The sequence below is a fragment of the Antechinus flavipes genome, chromosome 6 (assembly GCF_016432865.1).
Source record: "Antechinus flavipes isolate AdamAnt ecotype Samford, QLD, Australia chromosome 6, AdamAnt_v2, whole genome shotgun sequence".
NCBI classification, from domain to species: domain Eukaryota; kingdom Metazoa; phylum Chordata; class Mammalia; order Dasyuromorphia; family Dasyuridae; genus Antechinus; species Antechinus flavipes.
The window spans coordinates 35,910,880-35,932,869 of record NC_067403.1 but is presented as its reverse complement, the minus strand read 5'-3'; the positions used below and the strand labels follow the sequence as shown (position 1 = coordinate 35,932,869).

Below are 21,990 nucleotides of genomic sequence, written 5' to 3'. Positions count from 1 at the left end.
GAGAGCCAAGTTTAGCTTTTTTATAAGGACAAACTTTTAAAATTTACATGACATTTACCTTTCAGAAAGATAAAACATTTCATCACATACTTTTATTAAATAGAGCATAATATCATGTGACTTTTTTCTAGTGAATCAGGATTTTTGTTATGAATGTCATTTACTGTCCTGTGCTTCCTACACCCTCTTTGGCATGTAAGAAATGGAGAGATCTATTTGGCCCTGATGGCCTCTCAGTGGTTCCAGTTTGCTCTGCCTTTTGAGCTCTTGTGTTTTTTCTTTCTTTTCTTGCTGCCAGTCTCTTTTTGCTCTTATTAGAGTGCCTAACATTAGCTTCTTTCCATAATTTTAAATTTGCTTTTTATGTGAAATTTGCTGGCTTAAAAACTATATAACAAAACTTGTTTAAAATTGTATCTGGGATAAGAATAAAAAGATTCTGCCAGGTCTGAGGGCCTCTCTAGCAAGTCAAGTCCTTGTATTATGAGACATCACAGAGGTGTTTTTTTGTTTAGTTTTTATGGGTTAGATAAGTTTTTGAATAATTGAACAAGCAATTGTACTACATTTCAGAAAATTCTGGGTAGTTAATGTCCATTTTCTTTCATTTTAAGATGGAGATATGCGTGAATTGGAACGAACTAGACAGTATATAAATGAAGCTTTTCAGTCGGGTGCTATGACATGCTTAATATGTATTGCTTCAGTAAAGAGAAACCAAGCAGTAAGTTTCTTTTTTATATCTGTTTCTTTTTTATTTTCTTAAAAAGTTAAAAATATCAGTGAACTTGGAAAATTTTAAAATAGGATCAATTATTTTATGTTGAACATATTTTAAAAGGTAAAAGAAACAATATTCAAAATTATCCTTGAATTGCCTATCTGAATTTGTGGATTTAGCTTTGAGTTTCTTTTCATTTAACGTTAATTTTAATGTTAAACATTTAGGTACCTACTGTTGGGAAAGCATTGGGAATACAAAGATGAAGCCATATAGTTCCTGCTCATAAGTAGTTTACAATGTAGGAACAAAGAATTTTCTTTATGTGAGTATAACAAAGGGAGCTCTTCCCATTCTAGAGAATATATTCTTGAGAGTCTTAAAAGGCAAAATCTTCCAGTAATGTATGGGCAGCCTTCAGTGTTTGAAAAAAAAAAAAAATACCTGATCCTTAAATTCATAGGTAAGTTAATTTGTTTTAGCACATCGAACGTTTTTCCCCCAAGTCAGCTCTCTATCTTTAATGTTGAGGAATCAGATAGTATAGGATATAGAATGTTGCACTTGGTGTCAGGAAGACCTGAGTTCAAATCCAGCGTCACACACTTAGGAGCTGTGTGAACCCAGGCAAATCATTTAACCTCTCCTAGCCTTACTTTTCTTAACTATGAAATGGAGATGACCATAGTACCTACTTCTCCTAGTTGATGGTAAAGTCATGTGTATTGTGCTTTGCAAGCCTTAAAACACTATATAAATAGTAGATTATTGTTATTAGTAATAATAATGATGGACCAGAAGTCTAATTATTGTAGTCTTAAAATACCATTCAGATTTCAAAACTGTATCACAGGTTAGGAATCATCAAAATTATTTTGTATTGGTCAAGAAATAGAGAAATCAATCTTCACAATCTATATAGAAGCATACAAACACAGTTGCATGACGTTTGCTAAACCCAGAGATCCTCTCTTCAGAGGCAAAAACCAATTGGTTGGAAAACTGAAAAATAGTATGGTTAAAATTAGGTTGTCAGCATCTCACTGTAAATTAGAATAAGTTCTAAATGGATATGGTGGCCCAGAAAGAAAATGTCAGATCCTGAACAATTGAATGTAAGGAAGGAAAAAATACCAATAGCTGCTCTGTGGATAGAGGAATAGTTCATGATCTAATAAGGTATAGAAGGGATCACAGAAGATAAATGGACAATTTTGATTGTATTAAATAATTTTTTGCACCAAAAAACCTAATAAAATTAGGAGGGAAATAGTTAACTGGAGGGAGTGAGACAGGGATCCTTGCTGCAGATATCTTTGATCAAAGTTTGATATCCAAGTTATTTAAGAAAATGATTAAACAGAGTAAGAGCCATACTTCAGTTGAGAAATGATCAAAGCATATGTACAAGCAGTTCCTCAGAAAAGAAATCCAGCCTATCAATAAGTGTATGAAAAAATACAGCAGCTATTTTGTAATGACAAAAAACTGGAAACCAAGAGGTTCCCTATCAGTTAGGATGCTGACAAATTATGGTTGTCTGAATTAGGGAATATTATTAAGGAAATGACAAAATGGACAATTTTAAAGAAACTTGGGAAGACTTATTTGAACTGATGTAGAATGAAGTGAGCAGGGACAGCTAGATGATGCAGTAGGTAGAGTGCTGGCCACTCTGGCCAGTCAGAAGGACCTGAATTCAAATCTGGCCTCAGACATTTAATTATTCCTAGCTGTGTGATCCTGGGCAAATCACTTAACCCCAATTGCCTCAGCAAAAAATAAAATAAAATAAAATAAAAAAACAACAATAAGTGAGCAAAGTGAGCAGAGCTAAGAGAACAATTTATACAGCAGCAGTGTCATTGTAGACAGAACAGTTTTTTTTTTTTAATAATAGCTTTTTATTTTTCAAAATACATGCAAAGATAGTTTTCAGCATTCACCTTCACAGAACCTTGTGTTCCAAATTTTTCTCCCTCCTTACCTCCTTCCTCCCCTAGACTGTAAGTAGATTAAATATGCTATTATTTTTCTATATTTATCATGCTGCACAAGAAAAATCAGATCAAAAAGGAAAAAAAAAACAAGCAAGTAAACAACAATAAAGGTAAAACTGCTATGCTTGGATCCACATTCAGATCCCACAATCCTCTGGGTGCAAATGGCTCTCTCCATCACAAAGAGCCACATTCATCAGAGGTTGATCATCACATAATCTTGTTGCCATGTACAGTGATCTCCCGCTTCTGCTCATTTCACTCAGCATCAGTTCATGTCAGTCTCTCCAGGCCTCTCTGAAATCATCCTGCTGATCATTTCTTACAGAACAATGATATTCCATAACTTTCATATACCTTATTCAGCTATTCCCCAACTGCTGGGCATCCTCTCAGTTTCCAGTTCCTTGCCACTACAAAAAGGGCTGCCACAAATATTTTTGCACATGTGAGTCCTTTTCCCTTTTTAATGATCTCTTTGAGATACAAGCCCAGTAGGGACACTGCTGGATTAAAGGAAACTAATATACAGTTTGATAATAAACTGTTGCACAGTTTGATAGCCCTTTGGGTGTAGTTCCAAATTCTCTCCAGAATGGTTGTTCACAACTTCACCAACATTGCATTAGTGTTCCAGTTTTTCTATATCCTCTCTAGCATTTATCATTATAATCTAGTATTATCATCGCACTACACTGCAAGATGTGTAGTGATACCTCAGAATTGACCAACACTTCTGAAAGACTTAAGAGCTGTAATAAATACTATAATTATCTGATTATTGGAAATTGGTGGGAATCATCTATTCAAGGTGTAGAATGAAACATTCATTTTTTTTGGACATGGTTACTATGGAGCTTTGTTTTGTTTGACTTCACTTGTGATATGAGGATTTTGTTTTAATTTTGAAAGGGGATTTAGGGGTCAAGAAATTGGAATTGTAATAGCATTTCAAAATGAATACAAGGGAATCAATCATATGTTTTTGTAGTCAGGAAGAGCTGCATTCAATTAGGGTCTGGGATACTGTATGTCTCTGGGCAAATCACTTAGCCCTGTTTGCCCAGGTTGTTGTGAAGTTCTAATGAGATACTAATTGAAGAGGGATTATTAGCTTGCAAGGTACATAATCAGCACTATAAAAATGTCAATTACTATTATTATATTAATTGTTATTATTTAGGGTTAGTTAAATTCAGGATTTTTTAAAAAATGGAAGTCCATTAACAATGTTTCTAATGGGAAGAACTGAATTATAATTTAGGATGCCAGTATATATTTCTCTATTCTAAACAGTAAGCATTTTACCCCTTTGTCACTCTTTCTACTTGCTAAGACTGAGACCAGGATCTCTCTGGGCACTTAGTCCCAGATTGTCGTCTGTGAGGCAGTTTATAAATGGGTTAGGGAGGAAAGAGGATCAGGATTTAATAACAGGAAAGGTGGGGTATCCTTTGGTGGTCTCTTGCCCTAGATTGGCTTGTTCTTTATAGTGGTAAAGGAAGAGAAAATTCCTCCCCCACCCCCTTAGATATATATTCTGTCTGTTCCCTTTGCTGCCACAGAGCCCCATACCCTCAGACTTGCCTTTGGGCTTGAGTTGCTGTTTGAGAGAGAGAAAATAAAACTATTCCTGCCCTGAGGTTCTTATGTCCAATAAAAGTAGAAATCCAATCAGCTCGGCATCTTAGTCTCAGCTCTGTGGCTGGCCCACCTGGCATGAAATCTTTTCTTCTTAATGACTTGCTGCCATTTTACTGCCAGCAGAAGGACATCTTCATGTGAACATGTGCTTTTGTCAGAATGCTTCATATATTTTGCTTATAATTTCGACCATGCCATCAAGTGACACTTTGCTGTTTGCTTTATGTAATTACAGAGATTGAAATGTTAAAGAAAAATGTAGACGTAAGGAAGACTTGAGTTTTCTTGAATGGCTTTTGGTGAAATAATGTGTTGTCAGTTGTTTTATGCTTCTTAAGTTCCTTTCTTCCTTCACATTCATCCAATTACCCTAGGAGAAGGGTAGAACAGGCATTTTTTATTGTTTTGTTTCTCTTACTAGCAAAAATCCACCTTTTTGCTTAATTTTAATTTCTGTGAATTTTTATCTTAGGTTTGGAGTTGTTCAGGATGTTTCTGTATATTTCACATGCCCTGTATTCAGAAGTGGGCTAAAGACAGCCTGTTCCTTGTTTCTTCACCTTTGACAGATGATGACTTTGGAAAAAGAGACTATCCGTGGCCTTGGTAGGAATTGTTCTATTGGAAATGCTTAGTTGAAAGTAATAAAAATTATTAAGACCATTTCAAATTAATTTTCATGGTGAATTTTGTGATCTCAACACTTACATTTTGATAGTCTTTTAATTAATTATCAGTAACCTTGCAAAGAAGCCATTTAGGTCACAATTAGTAAAAGTGGCCTTTTTTTTCCACATTCCACTCTTGTATCTTCCAAGTCTCTGCATTTAAATGGGCTGTCCGTCATACTTAGAATATTTTTCTCCTGGTTCCCTTCAATACTCATATTTCAGTTCCACATTCTGCAGGAGGCAGAACTTTTTGGTCTCACCTGACATGTAGTTCCCTTCTTAGATTACTTTAATAGTATATATAATTTTGTGTACCTATTTGTTTGTTTTCTTGCTAATTAGAATATGAGTTTTTTAAGAATGAGGACTGTTTTTGCTTCTTTTTGTATTCCTAGTACTTAGCATAATGCCATGAACATAGTAAGTGATTAACGAAATGCTTATTGACTGATGAACTGATGATGAGTTCAGTAATTTTTTACTTCTGAGACAAGATAGGTTTCACTTAGACAAAAAAGTTAGAGGAAAAATTGGATATTTTTTGTTCCCAAGGTTTACCTTTTTTTTTTTTTTTAATGGATTTTTATTGATGTTTGTTTTTATATCACACAGATTTCCCATGTTAATTTGCTTTTGACCAATAAATAGGATATGTTTTTCATCCCTTGTTATTCTGCAGATGATAAGTCAGGTACATTTTTATTTATCTGATGGTTTGGTGAGATGTTGCTTAGCTCCTAAATATTACTAGTCTTAACAGCATCCTTATCTGAATTATTTGAAGGAATGACAATAGTTTTGGGTTTTTTGTTTTTAACTAGCCAGGGAGAGTTATTTGAAAATTTTTAATATAAATGTAACTTATTATTCAGAAAGGGCAATTTTGTGATGACTGAACTTAAAAAAAACTTTAGAGACATTTATCCAGTTCTTTTTTTTTTTTTTTTTTTTGAGGGAATTGAATAAATAGACAAGCCTTGTCCAACTTCACACAAATTGTACATGCTGAAGGTTGAATTTGGATCCATATCTTCTGATTTCAAAAGATTATCTAAATAGAGTATATTAAGTTCTTGAGATGATAGAAACAAAGATATAAGGAATTCATACTTAATTTTCTAGCTTTTCCGAGAGTTGAAGTGTTTCATATAAATGAATTTTGTAGTTAAATGAAGCTTATGTCTTAAGAAAATTTTTTATTATTTTTATACATTAAGAGAAATAGTTAAGAAAACAAGCAAATACATCAGTTTTATCTGATAAACTATACAGCAATAGATGGGCAACCTTAGTCTCTTACCTCTTCTCTCTTCTGTTTTATCAGTCTTTTGGAGTCAAGATTGTTTATTACATAATTGAAATTTAATGGTTTTGTTTTCTGTTCCGTTAATGTGATCATTATGTATGTTCTCTTAATTGTACTGGCTTTTCATATTTGTCTCAGTTATGTTCCATTATGTTTTATGTACTCATTTTTAAAATGAAGGCTTTTTTTTTTTTGCTGTCATAAGACATTTTTTTAAAGTATGATACCTTTTTATTTTAACTTTTTTGAATGGAAATCTTTTGAAAATTTTTGAGTTCTTATTAAGTAGAAGTTACTGTTCAGATAACATCATAGGTCCACAATATGAAATTTTCTTGATAACCTTGGGTCAGTATGAAAATGCATTATTGTATAATTATGATTTTTTAAATGTTTTTTTTTTATTATTTTTATTTTTTATTATTTTTTTTTTTTTGGTATTCCCACTCCTTTTCCTCCCAGAAAACCTTCTAAGGAAGAACTTAAAAAAAAAAAATTGAAGATGAGAAAGATAAATATTTCAGTACAGCTGATTAATACATTGAAATAAAAATCTAATTGTAGATGAGCTCTTACAAAGGAACAGGTGATGTCTACAACTTTTCTTTGAGACCATGCTTATTCTTTGATTTTGTAACAATTTTCACTTGCTTTATGATGGTTAGTCTTTCCATTTACATTGTTTTCATTTCATTATTTCATTTCAAATATTTTTCTGCTTTTTCATATTTGTACTATTGGCCATTTCTTATTGCATAGTAATTTTCATTATATCTTGTGCCATAGTTCATTTAGTTTTTCCCTAGTTGGTGAAGAACTGTTTTGTTTTCATTTATTTGCTACAACACAAAATAGTGCCATAAATATTTTGGTATAGGTAGGGTTTTTCTTTTTGTTAATAATATGGGTTGGTTATATGCCCAGCAGCAGCATCTCTGGGTCCCAGGGTACAGATTTTAGTTCTGTCTACTAAGTCTTGCTGTCTGTAAAAACTTTTTATGTCCTGTTTGTAGAATGCAAAGGCATCCTGAAAAGTTTTAGGGTATTACATGGTAATAATGCCTATGACTAGGCAGATATATTATAAGTTGAAAGCAATTATTTTATGTTCATTTTTTTCCTTCTTATGTTCTTGAAAATGTATGTTAAAGTTCAGCTTAATAAGTATTTTATAATTTTCATAATGATGATTCTTAATTATTACTTTCCCTTAATAATTCTTTTTCCTTCCTTTAGTCCAAAATGTAGGTTTGAATATAAGCGATCTGAAACACCTACTCGGTATTATTGCTATTGTGGAAAAGTGGAAGATCCACCATTGGATCCATGGCTTGTACCTCACTCATGTGGACAAGTATGTGAAAGAGAATTTAAGCCTCCTTGTGGACATAAGTGTTTACTTCTCTGTCACCCAGGTAACTCTAATTTTCTTTTAATGGTTTGATTGGTTAACTACTTTTTTGAAATACAAAAATAATTTCAAAATTTAACCTAAATGTTGGTTAAAGAAGTATAGGAAGTCATCCCTAAAGTATTGATATGAAAAGCTTAAACATGAGTTGAAAGTTCAGCATGTGATCACAGACTTCAAAATTCACTTTTGTCCTTTCACTGGATTTCACTAGGTCCTTGCCCACCGTGTCCAAAGATGGTCACTATCACTTGTTACTGTAAGAAGGCAAAACCAATGTCTCGCCGTTGTAGTACCAAGGAGTGGTCCTGTCAGCAGCCATGTGGTCGGAAGTTGTTGTGTGGCCAGCATAAGTGTGAAAGCCCTTGTCATGCAGGTGAGAAAATGTCTAAATAAGGTAGATGTTTTGAATGAGGCAATTAGAAAAGCCAGCTATCAAAATATGAGACTTCTGGCTGAGAAGAATGAATTTTCAGAGTAATTTGTAATATTCCTGCTTTGATTAATCATTATGATTTTAGGAAATTGTCAGCCCTGTCCACGAGTTAGCAAACAGAAGTGTGTCTGTGGCAAACGGGTAGCTGAAAGACTTTGTGCAAGTCCTGTCTGGCACTGCGATCAGGTAAGTTAGGGTCTTTAAAACCGTGAGTTTTTGGCTCCTAGGGAGCTAATGGAAAGCAGCTTCTTTCTATTACTCAGTTAATCAGTGCCACCCAGGGTGTCCTATGAGATATGGTTGTGGGCAATCATTCTTTGAGCTTCCACTTACTTAGCTCCTGAGGAAGCAGAGTGAGCCCTAGTGGAGGCCTGTACCTATTTTAGTCTTTTTCTTAAATGATTCATTATAAATTTAAGAGAATAACCCAGGAGATTTGATGATTATTCACATTTAAATGCATAAATAAATGCATATAAAAATGCATAAATTGTCACAACTTTTTAGTCACTCTAAATTGCCATTAAGAATGTGTACTTTGTATTTTGGTTCTTCCTTTGCTTTTTTGGCTTTACATAGTCATGTAATAGTTTTTCCATATTCTTCATATTCTTTATACCTAATGATCTTAACTGCATCATAGTATTCTATCACACTAGTGTCCTACAATTTATTCAACTATTCCTTCATTATTGGTCATTTAGAATCTTAGATTTAGAAGTAGAAGTGACTAAGAGGTATCTAGGATAATTTTCATTTTTTGAGTTGAGGAAACTAAGACTAGAAGTGGCGTGTTTGCCCAGAGTCAATTTATAAGTAGAAGAATCATTATTTCAACCAGTTCTCATTCCAAACCCAGCCCTCTTTCTACTATTCTATGTCGGCCATTAACAGTTCTTCTGAAGTTACAAAAATTGCTATGAAAATGTTTGAGCTGATAGTTTTTACTCAAAAAAAAAAAAAAAATTGAGGGCACATTCCATGCCCAATAAAAGGGATCATTAAATGAAAATAGTGTGATTTTTTGGGGAATAACTTTTTCTGCACTTTGCCAAATTGCTTTCTAAAATGACCACAATTTTTGTAATTATACTTAGAATGGATAAGTATACCTGTTTCTCTCTAGTCTTAGTAGGATTGAGTTTCATTGCTTTTTAAGTGTTTTTGCCAATTTTGTGGATATGTATTTCCAAAATTATTTTAATCTCTTTGATTAGTAGTGAGATTGTTGTTTTCCAAATGACTCAGCAATTTATATTTCTTTTGGAAATTGCTATTATTCTTTGTTTATTGAAGACTGAGAATTCTTTATTGATTTTATAATTCAAGTTCTTATCTGTCACATTTGCATATCATAATGTATTGTCTCTTTTTCTTTTGATCATATTTTTGTTGTATTGTATTTTAAGCTTGATGTCATCAAATGTCTTAATTTTTTTTGTTTAAATTAAAAAAGTCATTTTGTTTTCACAAATGAGATAAGGGTGTCATTCCCTTTTCATATATCTTTTTAATAGTTTGTTTTCTACTCCACTGGACTTAGTGATATATACGAGATGAGGGCTGCACTTCCCTTTTAAATAAGCTGAGAACTTTATTTCTAACTATTAAAGCTGGGCCATTAACATATCACCCATCAGTTAGTTAGAAACAATAGTCTTTTTTTTTTTTTTTTTAACTTCTCTTTTTGTTGAATAGTGTCCTCATGTAATCTTGAAATTTCCTTATAATATTTTTGGATTAAATGAAACCTGTTGGGAGTCATGATTAGTTTAAGGTCACATAGGTGACCTTATAGATGCCAAACTCACTAGCACTTTAGGTGGTCTTTGTGAATTCATGTGGGCTATTTCATCATTTATGAAAAATTTGTGAGAAACCTCTTTGAAGCATTGGGTTTGATGTATATTTCATTACCAGGGCCACGTGGGGTGGCTTTCTATCTTAATAGGACCAACTAGGGTTTTGTATCTTTTGTCACAGCCTTTGAAACCTCTGGAGCATCCTAGTGATGAGTCCTTGGAGTAGAAACGTCATAGGAGACTAAAAAATTAGTGTTTTCTGATGATTTGTGAGGGTAAAACCTCTCTAAATTAGTATTTTGATGAGGAGAGAGAGAAAGCTCCAAATTAATACTTTCTTTCTTGATTGTATGGTACTTTGCTTGCAAAGTATCATTTGTAGGTAGCATGGCACAACATTAGAGACATATAAAGGAGAACTTCTGTTATTTCAAAAGATACTGAATTATAAAATTGTTTTCATTTTGTATCACAAGGATTAATTTTTGTTATGTCATTGAGATTAAACTATTAAATGCTTCATTGATATTGATAACATTTCTTCTAGGTATGTGGAAAAACATTGCCATGTGGTTATCATAAGTGTGAGCAAGTTTGTCACCCTCTTGCTTGTGGAGAATGTCCTCGATCTGGGAAAAGATTCTGTCCGTGTCAAAAATCAAGTAAGGGTTTGCTACTTAGCTGTAGAAGAAACGGGCTCAAAGCAGACTGCTCTTATGGCTACCATTCTATTTTTTTTTTTTTAACAAGAAGTTTTTAATTAATCTGTTGCTACAACAGTTCTTTTTGGGTAAAAAACAAAACAAAACAAAACAAACACCCATCCTAAAATGAAATCCTTACTACATCATCTACATAGTTTACCAGATTAAATTCCCACATTACCTATGCCTTAAAATGTATATCTCTTTTTTCAATTTTTAATTTACCTTTCTTTCAGGAGGTGAGTGGTATATTTTGTCATTCTTTTAGGAACATATGGTTTATCATTTGTGTTAAACATTTAAGGAGACTTTTGAAGTTGTTCTTTCTCTATAATGCTATGATCATTGTATAAATCTGCTGCCTAAACAATAGGGACATTATAGTGTCCTTTTGCACCATTTGCACCAGTTCTAATGGCTCTTATCATTTTCCTTTTCACCACTATGACATAGAATGTCATAGCTGCTTTAATTTTCTTTTCTCTTATTAGTAATTTAGAGCATATTTTTTCATATAATTATTGATAGCTTAGATATTTTTCTTTTAAAACTTTTTTCCTTATCGATATATTTGAAAGGTAATTTCTTCCTTGTCTTCAAATTTGTTTAGAGTGTGACCTTATTTATAGTTTATGCATCCATTTAGAACTTATATTGCTGAATGTTGGGATATTGGTCTAAACCTAGTTTCTGTCAGACTATAGTCTAGTTTGCCTGGTAGTTTTATTAACTACTCCTTTTCCCAATGACTGGGGTCTTTGGATTTATCAGAACATTATTGTATTATGTTAATTTGTTTCTGTATGTGGTATACCTAAAGTGTTTCACTGATGAACCTCTTTTTTTTAACCAGTACCAAGTCATTTTAATGATTTTATTGCTTTATAGTAGTTTGAAAATATGACACAATAGATTTTTCTTCCTCCATCCCCCCCACTTTCTACTCCCTCTTTCCCCCATTATTACCCTTAAAATTTTTAAACCTTTTGTTTCTCCTTAGTTTTTTTTTTTTTTTCCCTAAAAAATGTATTTTGGGATGTTTGATTACTAGTGAATAAGTAAATTAATTTAGGTAGGTTTTTCATTATATTATCTTCTTATCTTTTAGCAATGAATGTTTCTCCAGTTATGTCTGTATTTCTGCAAAGAATTATTTTTTGTTTAGATTCCATAAATATTATGGTGAATATATGGTGAATATAATGTGTTGAATATGGAGGTGAATCTATAATTGCTATTCTAATTGTATTTAGGAAAAAGCAAACACTTTAACAAATTTCACTTGATATTCTAGATTTTTAGTATGGTTACAATAGAAATTCAACTTGAAAATTGACCAAGAAACAGAATTACTTAACTACTCTTAGGAGTCATGGGCATATTAAAGATACTGGTTTGTCACTTTGTGAATCTATTCACTTTCACATCCATTTAATGAGTTCTATTTTCGAAACTAGCCTATTCTTCTTTATGTTTCTGGTTGGATGATATCAGTCTCATAATTCTTCTTCATGATTTTTTAACCTGATTGTCTAGATTTAATGCAGAGCTCCTGTGATATGAGGGATTAATTATCAACTAAAATAATCCCTAATTTTCCATTAGCAATTGAAAATTTATGTTAACATGTAACATTTTACTTACCTTATTTTTGAATTATATAGCTGGCTATCTGTGTTTATTAGGATACTAATAGATTTTTTGAAACCATATACAATATGAAGTGTCAAAATCATATGAAATGTGAAGGATTATTAATAGTAGATTTCTCTTAATAATTTTTCTGATAACTTTTAATGTTTAACTTTTTAAAAAAGAATATATACAGTTTAATTTTCCAAATAAATATTTACCAATACATTCTGAGATAATTTAAAGTGATCTAATTTGTATATACTTTGGTAATTACTGGTGGGAATTAATATGTCATTAACACTTAACTTTTGCCTACATTTAGAGTTTTCTTTGCCTTGTACGGAAGATGTACCAACGTGTGGAGATAGTTGTGACAAAGTGCTTGAATGTGGAATTCATAGGTGTTCACAGCGTTGTCATCGAGGTCCTTGTGAAATATGTAGACAGGTTGGTCATTTTCTTTTCCAATAATTTTGAAATATTACCTAACAAAAGTATAGGATTGAGTATTCCCTTTTCCTGAGCTGATTTCTATTTTCCTACTTTATGAATCAGAGAAAAAGAAAAAAAGATACTTTGTGTAGTAATTTTGAGTTAGTGTAAGAAGCAATTTTTTTTAAAGAATGAGAACTCAAAAGAATATGTTATTAGAAAATAATTTTGATTTTTTTTTTTTCCCCTTGATGTTAGACTTCTCTTACTTTTGTGGAATTTAAGTGACTTGCACAGGGTCACACAGCTAGGAAGTGTTAAGTGTCTGAAGTCAGATTTAAAATCGGGTCCTTTTGACTTCAGGGCTGGTGCTCTATCCACTGCACTACCTAGCTGCCTCTCTTTTAATTTTTAAGGGATAATGCAGAATTATATTAAAATAAACTTTGAGATGAGTTATTTTCATCTGGGTTAATTTTTAGCCTCTGTTACATATGCACATTGTGAATGGAACAAAGTACAAAGTTAGTGAAATAAGCCTGCCAAGAGGATCTAGGGTTCATACTCTTGTGTACGTTCTGATAAAAATTCACATGTTAAAGTAACTAGATCTAAGCTATGTTTAAGAATTTGGAATTTTTTTAAAAAAATAAAATTATTTAGAACAGATGATGGAAAGCTTTATCCTTACCCAAGTAATCGACTTTCTGAAGAAGAGAATGGAATATTAAAACGCAATGATTCTGTGATACAATGAGAAATAACAAAATAGCAAAATCAGAAGACTGAAAAATAGAAGAAAATGCAAAATATTTAATATCAAAAATAACTGCAAACTGCTCCTGGAGAGTTTATCCAGGAATCATTGAATTTCCTAAAAACCATGAACCAGTGGGCTAAGTAGAAATTGAAAGATCCATTACATTTTCCTTAAAGAAATCTCAAATACAATGTACCCAGGAATCTCACAGAAGAATTTCATTATTTTCTAGATTTATTGCAAGTAGCCAGGAAATAAGACTTCAAATATCAAGCAACCATCAGGATCTCTAAAAAACTATACTATAGCTTCTTTACAAGCTGGGGAGATGAGATTTTGGAATATAATATTTATAAGACAAAAGATAAATACTTACAAATGAGAACTACCCTAAAAAACTGATTATAATCAGACAGGGGAAAAAAAATTATAATCAGACAGGGAATCTTTAATGAAATAGAGGACTTTGAAACATCCCTAACGGGAAAGAAATAAAATTAGAGCTAAGTAGGAACTTCAGAATGCAAACAGGATTCAAGAGAAACCTAAAAAGATTTATATTTGAGCACATGGAAGGAACTAAATGATGATGAAGAGCTTACATTACAATAGAGGGACAAGAGATTAGTGCTTTTTCAGAATATTTTTATTTTTTAAGCACTTTAATTTATACTTTAAAAACTCATTGTACAAAATATAGTCCTCATTCTTGTCTGTAAATTCCAATGTTTGCTTTTATTGATGACTGGTAAATTCATGATTTGAAAAAAAGGAAAAAGAATGAGAATTAGAATATTTCCTGCTTAATCTATTGGACCGGTTGTTTCTGTTGAATCCTAGCATCAGTCTTAGAACTGGAAGGGAACAAATATAATATCGAGTCTGACTCCTTCCTTGTATGGATAAGAAAACTGAGACCCAAAAAAGTTCAGTAATTTAACAAAGGACACACAGTATTCATTCCGTTCCAGAGCCTGGATTCAAGCCCAGGGCCTCTAATGCCAGCACACTATTTCTGGCTCCTTAAGATCAGAAACTCATCACAATTATTTACAACAATTTCAGCATCTCCTTTTAAGATCACAAGGAAACATAAGAAAGATACAAATACAGAGCCTGGATTTAATTTTGTTGGGTTTAAAAGAAAAAAGTGTAGGTTTGTGAAGAAATGAGGAAGAAGTGAAGAAACTTATTCTTGCTTACATAGGTATAGGAGAGGAACATGGAGTAACATGGTAGGAAAAGTGGGCCTCTTATCTTTATTTTTTTCTGAATCACTCAAAAGAAGGATAAAGAGACTAGGCTTGGTAAAGAGAGACAGGAATAAGAATAGACTACTCTAGTAATGATTAGCTAGATTAACACTTCTCCCCTCCCTCCTTCCACTTTCTATGTAAAGTAGGAGCAGGGAGGAAAAAAATGTATGAAAGGATATATTAGAGAAATAGATGATCATGAATGTAAATGGTACAAATTCCCCTATAAAAAAGGAGGTGATTAGAGAGCAGTATCTGACACAACATTGTTTTTGAGAAACAGATTTAAAATATAAAGATTCAGAAACTTAAATGAAGTTTTAGAGCAGAAGTTATTTTACTTGGATGAATTTTAAAAGTAAGGTTGGAGTCATCTTAGAAAAGGAAACAATAACAAATCAACATGGTTAAATAAGACAGAGTAAATAGATTATTTTTCATAAAGAAATTCTGGGTAATTAAATAAAATCAGTATTTAATATATATAGGCATCAAAGTACATAAGAGAAAATTTGATTGAATTATAATAATTTGGATATATTTATAAATTTTCAAGACTCAACACATCTCCCCAAAAAGAAAAATGGAAAGGAAGTTATGGACTTCCATAGAATTTTAGAAGAGGTAGTTATGATAACACTTTGGTGTTTATTAAATTGGAATAGAGAAAACAATACATATTTCTAAGTGTATATAGTACTTTAACAAAAAGTGATCAGGTCCCAGGGCATAAAGTCCTCATTTACACATACAGAAACTCAGAAATATTAACATTATTTTATTGTCCACAAATGTAACAAAAATTGCAATCAATAAAAGGCATTTGAAGAAAGCAAATTTAATGGGATCATGAATAATTTAAAAATTTGGTGGATCAGAGAAACAATAGATAATCCTATTTTTAAAAAATGGCCATAAGGGAACTTTGCAAACTTTTGAGAGATACAGCCAAAGCAGTTTGTAGAGGAAAATTTATATTGCTGGGCATTTTGATCAGCAAGAGAGAGATCAATAAATTGGGTATGGAGCCAACAGAAAGCCCATGGAACAAATGAAACCTCAACAAAACAACTAGACACAAAAAAAAAAGTCTAGGAATGGAAGTGATAAAATTGAAACAACAACAAAAAAACAGTCCATTGAATATAAAAATGAGTTTTTTCATTTTTTTTTAAAGCTAATAAAATGCATAATCTGATAACTAAAATCTTTTCTTAAAGAGGAAAACTATATTGCCAATATAAAAAATCAAAAATGGGAACTCAAGAAATGGAATGGATATGTAAGAAATTTTTAGAACCTTTTTTTTTGTAAGTACTATATATATATTTTTCAATTACATGTAAAGATAATTTTCAATATTCATTTTTTATAAGATTTGAATTGCAGATTTTTTCTCCCTCCTTTCCATTCTCCCCCTTTCCAGAACAGCAAGCAATCTGATATAGGTTAAACATATAAACATTTTTTCAATTAGTCATGTTGTGAAAAAAGAAACAGAACAAAAGGGAAAAGCCACAAACTCCCAAAACAAACAAGCAAACAAAAGTGAAAGTAGTATGTTTCAATGTGCATTCAGACTACATAGTTCTTTTTCTGGATGTGGAGAGCATTTTCCATCATGAGTCTTTTGGAATTAGCTTGGTTAAGTTATTCACAGTGCTGCTGGTTCTGCTCTTTTCACTCATCATCAATTCATGTGAGTCTTTTCAGGTTTTTTGAAATGCACCTACTCATTTCTTATAGCACAATAATTTTCCATTATATTCACTATATCACACCTTGTTCAGCTGTTCTTCAAGTATTAAGCATTTCCTCAATTTCCACTACAAAAAGAGCTGCTATAAAGATTTTTATATGCTGTAAAAACTTTTGACCAACAAAATTGACAGTGAAATGAATGAATTCTTAAATTATTTGGGACTACTAAAGTAGAAACATGGATGAGTATGTTAGATTACATACTGAAGATCCAGAAGTAGAATAATGTTCTATAAACCAGGGAAACCTAAGTATCCACACAAAGGCTCACTGACAAAAACTGAGGAACTGGAAATCAGTTCAGTAGAAATTAATTTTGGACCAATGTCATGTCATATTCCAGTAAGTTCCAAATGAGCCAGAACCCAGATTTAAAGGCAATATTAGGAAACTTGAAAAGAAAAAGATCCTTTTTACAACTCTTAGTCAGATTATTCCAATTCCATTCAGAGAGAAAGCAGTTATACACCTTTAAAGTAGGGCAAGCTAGGGCCCCTTGCCTTTATTCATTCAACTCTCTAACTTTAGAAGGAATTGTTGGCTGAGCTGATCTAGAAAGAGGGGAATAGGACATTGTTTTGAATTTACATTAATCCAAAGGCGTCAGATTAAAATAATGTTAGTGTTCTCTTAATATTTCTAGTGGGGACAAGGAATTTGCATCCACATAAGACAGTTTTGGAATCATCAGGTTAAATTTATTAAATCATTTCTTAAAATCTATATAATATTTACATTTCATATAGTGTTATCTTTTTCCATTCTTTGTAAATAAAAATTGATATGTTAATTCTTTCAAAATTTTTTTATTCATTTTGAATTTGCAGAAAGACAAAAAAAAATTTCCATGTACACAGCAGAATATACCGAGACTTTGATTTGAAACCACGAATCTCCATTTCATGTTTTTTACAGTTTTTAAATAACTTCTACACATCATTTTCAAAACTCCCCAGCTTTTCTGTGCTTCCTTCTAAATTTTCTTTTGTTTTCTGCTATGTACTTTTAAAAATTTTTATTTTTCTTCCTCCCCCCACACTAGTGAAGGCCATCATTAAACACACACATGTGCTTGTGCAAATGTGTAAAACCATACTATACATATGTTATTAGTTCTTTATTTGAAGATAGATAGCATCTTTCTTCTTAAGTCCTTTGTATTTGATTTGAATATTTAGAATACTCAAAATAACTTAGTTATTTACAGTTCTTTGAACAGTATTGCTGTTGTTACTATATGCAATATTCTTTTATTTCTACTCATTTCCTTTTGTATCAATTCATGTAAGTCTTTCCATGTTTTTCTAAAATCAACTAGCTTATCATTTCTTATAGCACAACAGTGTTCTATCACAAACGTACTGAAACTTGTTCAGCTATTCCCTGATGAGAATTTCCTCAGTTTCTAGTTCTTTGCCACTACAAAGAGATGCCACCACATATAAATTTTTTTCCTGTTCTCCTTGTTACCTTGGGAAACAGATCGAATAATAATATTGCTAGTTCAGAGGTTATACACAGTTTTATAACTTTGGGCACGATTCCAAATTGTCTCCAAAGTGGTTGGATCATTTCACAGTTCTACCAATAGTTTATTGGTATCCCAGTTTTTCCACAATCCTTCCAACATTTGTTGTTTTCCGCTACTAATATTTTAGCCATAATATGTGAGATGATTTCTCAGAATTATTTTAATTTGAATTTTTCTAATCAATAATCATTTTGAACACTTTTTTCATATGACTATAGTTTTGATTTCTGCATCAAAAAACAAGAAAATTTTAAGTTTCACTTCTATATTAGAACTCATGGCATTGGGGAAAACCATTTAGGAGTGTTAACCATTTAGAGTTTTTGATTCTTAATTATTGCATACCTTTTAATGTAAAAAGTTAGTAGAATAGTAAAATTATTTAATTACATATTTTATTGTTTTCCAGGAAGTTGAAAAGCACTGTCGTTGTGGAAAACATACCAAGCGAATGCCTTGCCACAAACCCTATCTGTGTGAAACTAAGTGTCTTAAGATGCGTGATTGCCAGAGGCATCAGTGTAAGAGAAAGGTAACATTTTAAAATACAATGTTGGAAATATAGAGATTTTTTTAAAAGCTTTTAAATCTTCACTCTCAAGCTCTTGATATATTAGCTATAGTTTTTTCTGAAAATTTTTGTTCTTCATCCAGAAATGAAATTAAAAAAAATTATTGACTTCCCTCACTGAATTTTTATGTCTATGGAAATTATCCTGTCACATATTATAAAAAATACAAGCATGCCTAGTATAGTTGACTGATTCATTTTTATTCATTGAGATCTTCATCAAAAAAGCATGTTTGAACTGAGTTAACATATTTGACCTCACACTGTAAGATAGGTGCTTCTCTCAGAACTTAGTTGTTGTTAGAAGTTAGATTTCTTGATCTTCCTTGGCTTTTGGATTTATAATTACTAGTATGTCAATATAGCTAAACCCTGAGCCAAATGTTTTGGGACATAGATTCATTGGATCTTGCTTTGTAAATTGAATTTGTAAATTGTCATAATTGTTCTGAGGTTTTTATAAAAAGATGCAATGCAGAATTTCCTAACAGAATAAACGTTATTATAGGTTATTATTTTCCAAGTTATCTTTTACAATATCTTTCATATGTTTTCTTAAAAGTGAAGTTAACATGCTTTCATATTTACTATATATTCTGTTTAAAGCTTCCTAAAATTCTTTTTCTACTATTTCCTAAATATATTTAGATAGATAGGAAAAATAATAAAATAAAATCCATAGTTAATCATACATTATTGTTATTCCTTCTGTTGAATTTTAAAATCTGATTTTGAAATGTGTAGATTTAAAAAAAAAAGGTTTTAATTTCAGTGAACACATTGCTTAGTGTTATAGGTAAATCTTCAGAATGCAAAAAAGTTAGGTTTTAAAAACTTTTTGTTAAATGCTTGATTTGGACATTACAAATAAAATCAAATTAATTAAAATTTTTGAATGTCAGTCTGAGCTGGTGAACTCTAAATTAGACTATTAAAATAAATTCTGTTTTATTCAAATTACATGAGGTTATTTGAACTGTGCTGTTATGTTGTCTACTAGGTACTTAAAGGAACTGTTTTGATGAGTAGATGAATAATTCACAAAGCAGTTAATTTAAAAATCTTGTGGGCATTTAAAAGCCTGGGGAAAAAAACATTTATTAAGGGCTTACTGTGATAAGAGTTAGTGATATAAATAGAAAATGCTGGTCATTCCCTGCTTGTTTTACCTGCTGATAAGCAAAATTGCCAGATAGGAGCACAGTGGATAGAGTGCCAAGAAGGTCTGAATTCAAATCTAACCTTAAATAAGTACTAGCTTTGTTATTCTGGAAAAGTCATTTACTCCTATTGGCTTCAGTTTCCTTATCTGTAAATTGGCCAGGAGAAGGAAATGGTGAAATTCCTCTGGTACCTTGGCCAATAAAACCCCAAATGAGGTCATATTGACAATCATTCTTGAAACAATTGAACAAGGTAACACTTAAAAGAAAGTTCAGTTTTAAGTCAGATGAACAGCCCCTACAGCCCTAAGGTTATAGCAATGGGAAGGAAGCCTTATGATCAAACTTTGTACTTACATTCTTCCTTTTCCTCCCCATTTATTTAAAAAAAATTAGAAAAAAAAAGAGAAATAAGATATCAGAAGGAATTCAAAATATATAATAATAGATTAGCATTTCAAAAAAGCATATATAATAGAAGAAATTATATTCATAGGTGTCCATTTTTTCCTTGCTTCCTTGTAGGTGATTGATTTGTTTTCTGCTGTGCATTTTTCTTTTTTACTTTATTTTATTTTCCCCTTTCATTCCGCCTATGTCCTACAAGTAGGCTATAGTTAAGCATAGGTATCTACATGTACATATACCCACACATATCTATCTACATACATGTATTTACCCATGTGTAAACATGCATCTAAAATAATATTGTGTGGCTGTATATAATTTTTAAGTCTGACTTTGTCTAAGATCAATGATTACTAGCTGTACATTTTTTCCCTAGTAAATTTTACTCTTGATCCTTGTTGTAGTGTTTATCTCTTCTTTTTATCCCTGCTAATTCTTCTGCTTTAATTCTGCTCCTAACTTGCTTTGCTGTTACTTAACCTCCCCCTCAGGGATCCCTCCCTTGTCTTCCCTCACCCTTTGTTTTCTCATCTGCCCATCCTTCTCCCCTTATTTATTTATAGATTTTGGAGGGTGCTATGTCCTTCATAGAATATATGTAGTGTTGCTTATTAAATCCATTCCCAATGTGAGTCAGTTTTCAGAACTATGAGCCCTCCTCTCCCTTCTAATTCTGCACCTTATTTTTTTCTAGTAAATTTATTTATTTTTAATATACATTATTTTATGAATCATGTTGGGAGCAAAAAATCGGAACAGAAGGGAGGAACCATGGCAGAGATGAAATAACAGAAAAAAGAAGTGAGCATAACATGTGTTGGTTTACATTTAGTCTTCTTAGTTCTTTTTCTGGATGCAGATGGGATTTTCTGTCCAAAGTCTATAGAGATTGCCTTGGATCACTGAACCACTGAGGAGACCAAATCTTTCATAGTTGGTCATCACACATTCTTGCTGTTACTGTGAACAATGTATTCCTAGTTCTGCTTGTTTCGCTCAGCATCAGTTGATGTAAATCTTTCCAGGCCTTTCTAAAATCAGCTTGTTCATTATTTTTTATAAAATAATAATATTCTATTACCTTCATGTACTACAACTTGTTTAGCCATTCCTCAATTGGCTTTGCTGGGTTAGTGAGTATGCACAGTTTTATAGCCCTTTGGGCACATAGTTCCAGATTGTTCTCCAGAATGGTTGTATTATTTCACAATTGCACCAACACTGCACCTCATTTGTATAACATAATTACTCTTTTTTACCTTTTCCTAGGCAGTTTTGCTTTTTAGAGTCAGATTATACTCAACTCTGTCTCATTCTTTCTTTTGAGGTATCCAATTGAAGATGTCATTGTTAAATATTGTTAAACATTTCCATGTTAAAAAAACAAAAAAACAACCCAGCAACAAATGATTTGTCCATGTTAAGCTTCTTGAAATTGATCTTTACTATTGGCTCTTATATGTTAAATATTCTATTGAATTTGAGTTTGGTTGAAAGAAAGACCTGAAAATCTCCAAGTTTGTTGAAAGTCTTTTTTTCATTCAATATTATGGATATTTGCTAGATGTGATATTTTTGACTGCAGGTCTAGATATTATTTCATCTATAAAGAAAATTTGGAAAAGTTTTGAGGGCTCTTTGATAGATTTTTTCCTGCTAATTTTCTATGTAGAATGAAACATTTGAAACACTTAAAGTATTAAACCCAGATGTTCAAAAATAATGAAGCATATTCCATCATATTCCTTTCACCTAAAAATACCATTATTTATCCTTTT

The 21,990-nt window shown here is 31.8% G+C and overlaps 1 protein-coding gene across 1 annotated transcript in view; it reads left to right on the top strand.

Annotated features, from left to right (window-relative positions):
- NFXL1 (nuclear transcription factor, X-box binding like 1) overlaps positions 1-21,990 on the top strand; it is a 67,842-nt gene that overhangs the window by 8,000 nt on the left and 37,852 nt on the right. The window contains exons 3-10 of the mRNA XM_051963988.1: positions 615-724; positions 4,838-4,971; positions 7,579-7,757; positions 7,968-8,129; positions 8,275-8,375; positions 10,539-10,653; positions 12,653-12,777; positions 18,480-18,602. Coding sequence (XP_051819948.1) covers positions 615-724; positions 4,838-4,971; positions 7,579-7,757; positions 7,968-8,129; positions 8,275-8,375; positions 10,539-10,653; positions 12,653-12,777; positions 18,480-18,602 — 1,049 coding nt within the window. The remainder of the gene's footprint in view (positions 1-614; positions 725-4,837; positions 4,972-7,578; positions 7,758-7,967; positions 8,130-8,274; positions 8,376-10,538; positions 10,654-12,652; positions 12,778-18,479; positions 18,603-21,990) is intronic.